This window comes from Stegostoma tigrinum, chromosome 21 (assembly GCF_030684315.1).
Source record: "Stegostoma tigrinum isolate sSteTig4 chromosome 21, sSteTig4.hap1, whole genome shotgun sequence".
In the NCBI taxonomy this organism is placed as follows: Eukaryota; Metazoa; Chordata; class Chondrichthyes; order Orectolobiformes; family Stegostomatidae; genus Stegostoma; species Stegostoma tigrinum.
In genome coordinates, this window is record NC_081374.1 from 52,693,072 (window position 1) to 52,701,962 (window position 8,891).

General features: G+C 45.3%; 1 protein-coding gene across 1 annotated transcript; it reads right to left on the minus strand.

Annotated features, from left to right (window-relative positions):
- Positions 1-3,859: 3,859 nt before the first annotated feature.
- LOC125462925 (probable G-protein coupled receptor 139) lies at positions 3,860-7,971 on the minus strand. Its single transcript, XM_048553437.2, has 2 exons — positions 7,573-7,971; positions 3,860-6,893 (listed from the first exon to the last, which is right to left on the minus strand). The coding sequence occupies exons 1-2, from the start codon at positions 7,856-7,858 to the stop codon at positions 5,992-5,994; spliced, it is 1,188 nt and encodes a 395-aa protein (XP_048409394.1). The 5' UTR covers positions 7,859-7,971; the 3' UTR covers positions 3,860-5,991.
- Positions 7,972-8,891: the final 920 nt, after the last annotated feature.

The window sequence follows — 8,891 nt, forward strand, 5'->3', positions numbered from 1 at the left end:
GACAAACACAGCAGAAATGCTACAGCACGTAGTGGGGTTTCAGGGTTGGCTGGCTTTAATCACGTGGCTTCATTGTCGCCCTGGTGTTTGCAGAAGCAGCAGACTTTCCCCTTACAGGCTGGAAACAGTGAACACTGGGATGGGGCAGGGGATTGGGTTCAGAGGAGGGGCATTCCCTCCCTCAGATTGTGGACTAAAGGGGAGCACCAAGGAGTATAGACTGACCCATGGCAGCGACGACGCTCGGTGGTGAGGCAGATCCACACATTGGGTAGGACAGCTTCAATCCCCACTCCACATGATGATTGCTATCAGTTAGGAGGAAGGGCAACAGGGTTAGTACACAGGAGGAATCTCTGCTCTGTGTCATGTCTCATTTACACAGCGTCACGTTTTCCCATTTGCCACACTGAACCAGGGAGGCAGTATGGGCACTAGCATTGCAATGGTGTCCTGAGTTTAGAGAGAGAGTGGCAGGAGGGTCAAGAAAACTCTAGTTGGTTGAAAAAAATTACCATGTGTGTGTACATTACCATCAATGAACAACTAGTCAAGAATTATAGTGTACATTGATCGAGTTATACATGCTAAAAAAAAACAAATTTACCACACACAGAAATCAGAAATTCTGACAAAAAAGAGATAATGTTTCAGGTCCAGCAACCCTTCCGCAGAACTGGAATGAATGACAGGATGATGGGCCCTAGGACCCAGCGGGGCCACAACCGTGGGAGAAACTGTAGGCGGCAGTTTCAAGAGGTATCAATTACCGGGATAAGTGGTTGTGAAATTCAAAACGATGGTGCATGCCATTGATGGAATGGCGCTCTCCTGCCTTACAGCAGGTCGGTGGGGGTGGAATTTCACGGTGCTGGATATCTTGAATGGTTTCTGGTCTATCCTGGTTTGACAGGACCAGTACAAATTCGCAGTTACTTTTAAAGGACAACGGTACACGTGGAGTTGTCTGCCACAGGGTTTCCATAATTGCCCCAGCATTTTCTACCAGTGTATGGCAGATCGCTTAAAAGATTTCCGTGAGCCACACAGGCTTATACGGGACGTGGATGACATCATGTTGTTCACAGACGATAGTGAGGAACATGGCCCCCTACTTAGTGAGTTGTTACAACTTCTGTGCAAGAGCAGGTTGAAGGTAAACCCTAAGAAGGCACAGGCAGGGTTGAGGGAGGTCACGTTCTTGGGACTGATCCTGAGGGCTGGAAAGCGCAGCATAGATGCAGCACAGGCTGAAGAGTTCTTGGGGGTGGCTTGGTACATTTGAATAGTGCCCAGGATGTAATCTATAAAATCTTCACGATTAGTCTTTCGATCAGGGCCCTTTAAATAATTAAACACATCTCTTGTGGCTTCCAAGGGTAGAGATCTGCAGTGTATTTTGAGAACCTTGCGTTGGGTTCGGGTGAGGGACGGTGCAAATTGGAAATTGTCGGAGATTTTTCTTACAGGGGTCCTTTTTACGGGGACGATTACGTGGGGGTCTCTCCCAAGCCCTGTACTCAAATTTACCATCCTCTGCTTGTGAGTCGGGACGATCATATCCTTCGCTACTTGTAGAATCGCAAGGGAACACTAAACGAGTGTTGGAGGGTCGAGTGAACTCCACTCGGGACTATGGAAATAAAATGTGAGGCTGGATGAACACAGCAGGCCAAGCAGCATCTCAGGAGCACAAAAGCTGACGTTTCGGGCCTAGACCCTTCATCAGAGAGGGGGATGGGGGGAGGGAACTGGAATAAATAGGGAGAGAGGGGGAGGCGGACCGAAGATGGAGAGTAAAGAAGATAGGTGGAGAGAGTGTAGGTGGGGAGGTAGGGAGGGGATAGGTCAGTCCAGGGAAGACGGACAGGTCAAGGAGGTGGGATGAGGTTAGTAGGTAGCGAGGGGTACGGCTTGGGGTGGGAGGAAGGGATGGGTGAGAGGAAGAACCGGTTAGGGAGGCAGAGACCGGTTGGACTGGTTTTGGGATGCAGTGGGTGGGGGGGAAGCTTCGGTCCGCCTCCCCCTCTCTCCCTATTTATTCCAGTTCCCTCCCCCCATCCCCCTCTCTGATGAAGGGTCTAGGCCCGAAACGTCAGCTTTTGTGCTCCTGAGATGCTGCTTGGCCTGCTGTGTTCATCCAGCCTCACATTTTATTATCTTGGAATCTCCAGCATCTGCAGTCCCCATTATCTCTCTCTCCACTCGGGACTTATGTTTTTTCCGGGCTTCCCTTGTGGGTTTTAGAAGAATCCTGTCATCCCTCCTTTTGTTCAATAATGGTCTAGTCTGTGTTCTGTTTCCGGTTTGTATGTTTTCGTTTTCGACCTCGAACAACAGGAGGTAGGGTCTGTACAAGCTGCGGGTTTGTCCGGGGATTCATACGGGCTGATTACTGAAGGGCTTGGAGAGTCTATAGCAGGAGGGTGGTTTGGTCAGCGTCCGGTGGCGGTGATAGGGCGACGGGCGATTGCTGGGGCAGATGGCAGCGTTGGGGTGCCTGCAGATGTAGATTGGCCAAGGATGGTTGGTTTGTGGAGGGAGTGGTGGTCCCAATGGGGCAGGGGGGTGCCTTCCCCAGTCCTCCTTATCTTGTTCATCTGTATCATTAATTTGGAGCAACATCGGCATGCCAGAAATGTCAGGAGGTACCTCCCATTTTTTTTAAATTTTCGGTCAACGTGGCCTGCTGCTCTAGTCCCCGTTCTTTGTCTCGTTGTTCTCTCTCCTGCCTTTCCCTTTCATTCATCTCATGATACTCACACTGCAGTTTTAAAACCTCCCAAGTTTTCGGTTTCCCCTCATTATCATAGGCACTGATCCTTCTCCCACGTGCATTATCCACTCAACTGGCCAGTTTTGATTTTTCGGTCAGCTCCTCAGCTCTCTTTCCCCAGAATGGCATTAACCATTTTCAGTGCCTCTTCTGCTTTAGTACACAGATCTATATCCCACATTCCCCATAATGGCTAATTCTCATTTCCCAGTTTTTTTGTTTAGGCATCCCGGCAGACGTCTGTACTGTACTTCACTTTCAGGGTCATCCCGGCGTAACCGATGTAAAGGAGTGCCGGAACCCGACTTAACCAGCACTTTCACTTTTTACTATCTCTATATACTACACCAGTGGCCTGAGTCTCAACACCCACTTCAGCGCCCTGACCTTCTCATGGGGGATTTCCCCTCTTAACATCCGGTCTAAGGCAGCATGGTTGAGACAGACAGACAGTCTAACTATTCTATACCTACGTGTGAACACTTATTATACCTTCCCAGTCTTATACTGACACCCTCCCTTTTCCCAATTGCCCGACTCAGGGACTCAAACCTGGTCACCAGGGAGCTCTATACTCCCGGATTTCTTGTCCGAGGGACTCTAACCCCAGACACTGTGGGACTCTAACCTCCCAGATTTTTCCCCCTTTTACTAACGTGGGGACTCGAACCTCCAGGCGTTAAGATTTAGCAGTGTTCAAGACCGTGAGATGTCTCGGGTTCCATCAGTACAGAGCCGCGCAGGGACGAGGGATCGCCCGGGTGGCAGGTTCGTGAGAGAGACCAAGGTGAATCGTACCTTGCGGGCCCATCCATCTCAGTCCACCGACACTCAAACGATCACTTATTCAGCCCTCCAAAGTGAGACTGCTGGACATGTTGGAACCCTGTTCACTGCGCCAAATGTCAGGTTCGTTTTTGGAGACCCTCACAGACTTGATGCAATAACAAGACGCTGGCCTGTTTAGGAAAACACATATCCTTTATTACCAAGAAAGCCCAAGCTGTGGAGAATCACTTTACTTCATCCGGCACAGAGTGCAGAGTCTCGTAAGTAATTGTCCCCGAGCAGCAGACAGTCCCTGCTTTTTATACTTTTCTAAGTGCATTATACATGAAACAAATTCACATCTCGCAATGACATGATACATGAAACAATTATTACAACAGACAGACACAGGATACAAAACAATTATTACATCAAGAACATGAAAGGCCAGGATATAGTATTGATCGTTTGTGAAGTGACTGCTCATGGCAGGAGGCGATTTCAAGTTGTTAATGAGACAGAATGTAATTTCAAGTTGCCGATGTGCCTGGATTGAACAAAGTCAGTGCCCTGGCCCCATTGTCAGAGACAGACGTTAAATCCTTCAGGAGTCTCACACCTTTACAAATGTTCCTCACAACTTTATTTGAGACAGTTTAACTCTAATTCTGTTCAATCAGGAAGCTTAAGGCAGTGTCTGCACACTGCTGTGTCAGAAGCGAAGGAGTTACAAAGTCTTACACCTAATTCCTCGTTGGGCAGGAAGTTTTAAGGCAGATAAAGGACATTTATTTATAGAAGTATAGAAATGAAATGGGATGTTATCCCAACAACATCTCAAGAGGAAGAGGTTGTAGTGGAGAGAGCGGTCCCTACGAAAAACAGCTAAGGATGGAGAGGGAAATATCTCTTTGGTGGTGGGGTCAGATTGCAAGTAGTGAAAGTGGTGGCAGACGTATTGGATTCAGATGTTGGTCAGCTTGGTATGGGAGGACCAGGGGACTCTATTCTTGTTGCTATTGGGTGCAGGTGGTCTGAGGGGAGAACTGCAGTAAATGCAGGAGACACCGTTGAGTTGTTTCAGCAGGGACTGACCTTCTCATGACTCCTTTGTGCACCCACACTCCCCAATAGCCCCACTACACCAGAAACAGTTCTCTTCAAATACAGAAAATACTACACTTCTCCTTCCACCTTCTCGCTCAAGTGCATCCATGGCTCTGAACAATCCTTCTGTTTCCAACAGGGATTAACCTGTACATACTGTAACTTGGTCTATTATGTCTACCCTTCCCATTGACCAATCTCCACAAACCCTTCCTGCATTCACCTATGACCCCCTCAAATACCTTCCCACAAAGTCAGACCAGCTCACTTATTTCTGAGGTTCCTTCCCCCTCCACCGTCCTGAGGTAGGGTCCCCATCCAAAATGTCGACACCCCTGCACCCCAATGTTGCCTGACCCACTGTGTTCCTCCAGGTCCACACTGTGTCATCTCTCGGCTCCTGCATCAGCAGTTCTTGTTATTTCAGTCACTGAACGATATGAGTTGTTTCACTCCCTGATCATTCCACCCTGATTTCCGATCGTTTTGGGCATTTTTATGCATTTTTAGTAACAGAAAGAGATGGAAAATATTTGGTCAATGGCCATCCCATTGCCTCGGTGATCATTGTTAATTCCTGAATCCCATTCACTCAGGGATGAATATTTCCTTTCGCTGCCGATATCCTTTTATCGACGGTTGAAGAAATAGAACTTCTTGCTGGTTTAGATTTTTTATTTCACTTTCTCCCTCTCTTTCACAATATCATCCAAGGACAGTTCGAAGAAATCCAACCTTACACTATCAGCTTCACAGCATTGACCAGTTTCTTTCACCTTGATGCGATCCTTCACATCTGTATATAGTAAAGAATGGTATTCCCTTCTCCTTGAAGTGTGTCTCAATGAAAAGTTCACTTTGTGAGAAGGATGAAATGCCTCCTTAAAAGTCTAAAGATTCTGATGTACCATCTGGACATTTCACATCCTGTTTTCTGCTGCACCCCATAACTAACTGTGCTTTCATGGGTTTGTATTTCTTTGAATTAAGTTTAAGGACCAAGTTTGGTACCATGTTTACAATGCTCAAACTGGGCAGCATTGCGTCATGTTCTGTTCACTCTTGGGTCGTGGGTCTGTTACTGAACCTGCTCCTCTATCTATCTATCGGATGCTTCTACACGTGCACAGCCACAGACACACACTTGGATTGAGATGCAGACAAACAGTGTACTGGCGCAAGTGCACAGGCTGTCAAATTAGGCAGGAAAAAATCACAGAGCAAAGGTCCTGGAGATATCATCTTCTTTCAATGATGTCTATTAATAAGACACCAGGATAGTGGATTAGACCGAAATCCATGCAACGTTGATTGTTGATGATGTAATTCTTCAGTCAGTCTCAATGTACAATACATTTCACAATTGGAGTAAAGGGATAGTGCACAATATTCTTCAAATGCTCTCTGAACTTAGGATGTGTGATGACATAGATCAAAGTGTTTGTGCAACAACTCAGCATCTGGAGCATGTAGCCCAGGTCCATTACAAAAAGAGGCAGATATACAGTCTCATTTCCCAAAAAATTCATTCTCCAATTTATGGAATACACCATAGATACTGCCCATAATAGAATGAAATTCCCTGAAATAAGAAACAATAAAATTATGGAATTTTGTCGACTCTTCATCTCTGGGTCTTTGGCATTCCTTCTGTTGCTCTGCTGATGAAGTCTCCTGCGGGATCTGCTCGTCACTGCAATGTGTCTAACCGTTAAAACATTGAGAAGCAGAATGAGAATAAAGGCAACTCCTGGTGTTAGTATGTAATGACACAACTCGAGTGCTCCCCAGGCTGAAGAAAACCTCACATCCCATGTGACCCAACAAAACCAGGGTCTGCTCTTGTTATGATACTTATGAGTAAACATAAAATACCAGAAAATGTTCTTCAAACAGCTCACTCCAGTCACTGTTGCCAGAACCGCGGCTGCTGTTTTCACGTTGCAATATTTACTTCTCAGATTTGGGCAACAAATGGCGACAAATCGATCAAAGGTGAAAGTGACGGTGAACCAAACAGAACAGTCAGTGGCTGCATAAAGCAGGATAGCATGAATATTACACACAGGGATATCTTCTAAGAAATGACGCTCTTCCAAACAGACAAATGGAATGTGTCGCAATATGAGGTCAAAGATAATGACCAGGAGATCTGCTATTGCCATGGCTACCAGGTAATGAGAGACACATCGAGAGAGACCACAAGTTTTCTGGGACAGGATCACAATTGTTACTACGTTGGCTGTGAGGAAAGCAAACAATGAAAGTTATAGTTTCTGCCTGGAGCTATGTTACCAGTTTTATTGAGCACTGATTGAGATGTACAAATGGTATTTTGTATCTGTTTTTGTCACAAATGTTTGCATCAGTGTTCAGTTTATTTGGTGGATCCAATGACTGTTATTCCATAAATTGACCATGCAATGAAAATATAAGATTAGACAAAAGTTGTTGTTAACTGAGGTGTTTGTGACTGTTGCAATACATTTTGCCCCAAAATGGAAATCATTGAAACTTAGTTTGAATTTTTGTGAATGAATTTTGGAAATGGATCATATTTAAGTGATGCTACCCTTATGTAAACACGTGATGGAACCAGTGGTCTAAGACTGTTGTTTGAAAATGTAAGCAAGGATTCTTGTATCAATCTAACAAATACCTCAACTACACAGACATGAGGTCTTTCGCGAAATGTTTAGAGAGTCAGTGAGCGCTCAATAATACAGTATGATAGGCAGGATTACAGGCCTACCAGCTGGACCATGAGAAAAGCAAGAAGCAGTAAAGATGAGAGAGTATACTTCAAGTGCAGTCAGGCCCTTAGCAATGGTTGGCAGAATAAACAACACAGAGGAAAGAAAATAAGAGCAGCAAGTGTTGCACTGTAAATACCACAATTTATAGAAATATAAAAGACTGACCAGGCACTGCAACAATAGCGAGAATCGGATAATAAATGAATTGCATAATCCGAAGGACCATTCGAATGCGAGATTTCATTTGCTTCCGATCAAAAGTAGCAGAAAAAGAATTCAACATCTCAATGAAACTCCTTCCCAATGTTTTACCATTCCCATCAACTGTTCTCACATTTTGAACCATTGTCAAAATATTCCAATCTATTGTTGTAACATTCCAATCATTTGTTCTCAGATTCAAATCCAGTGTTGTATTGTTCCAATCCATCATTGCCAGATTCCAATACATTGTTGCATCATTCTAATCTGTTACTCTCCAATTGCAAACTGACCTGTCCTCTCTCTCTGTCTCTCTCTCTCTCTCTCTCTGGAGTCCCAGACTTCTATTAGTACCACGGCTATCTGTCCCACTGACACGATGAGAGGACAAATTGAACAATGCCCCTTATAAGTAGATGAAGTACTCCCTGCAGCAACACAATTGGGATCCATGGGGACTGACATTAGTGACGGTTAATAAACAAACAATTACTCTTTCTGTCCTATCTCCTCAGTGGCAGAGTAAACTGATGTAATTACCCAGGTGATTTCAGAGGTCAGCTGAGGAAAGAGTGATGTCATTAATGAGTGTGCAGTCTGTAAAATGGGATTTGGGGATAGAGTCTGGGCATGACAAATGCTGAGCTCTCTTTTAGAGTGGGAGTGAATGGACCATGGAACTACAGGTCAGTGCATAAATTGAAAGCCACGGCGCAAGGTGACAGGGAACGTCTGAAGCATGACATATTGGGTGAGCTGATGAAAATAAAGAGGTGAGCAGTTGTTCAGACGGCAAAGAGATGTCTGGTCTGTTTAGCCTCCTTCAGCTGACAGCACAGAACCTACCCCACCACACCTCCACTCTTATCAAACCAACTCCGCAGTTCCAAATCATGGCCATTCATATACATTTCCATGTGCCTTGATGTCATTGGTGACTTGAAATTTACCAATCTCTGCCTTGATGGGAGAACGTCCACAAGTTGTCTGGGGCACAGCATTTCAAACATTTCTCATCCTCTCAGTGAAGATGTTCCTCCTAATCTCAGTCCTAATTGGGTTGTGCTTTACTCTGAGAATGTTCTCGAGTACTCACCCACAGGGCCAGAGAAATATCCTTCCTGCACTTGCTGTCAATGCCTTTAAGCATTTTGGAATTTTTTTGGATATTACTGAATTCACCTAACTCCAGATATTCCAGTTTCCCTCATCACTGTGTAAGGGGGCCAAACCTGTATACACGCCCACTCTCCTGCCTTCACTCTGATCTTTGATTCCCCTGT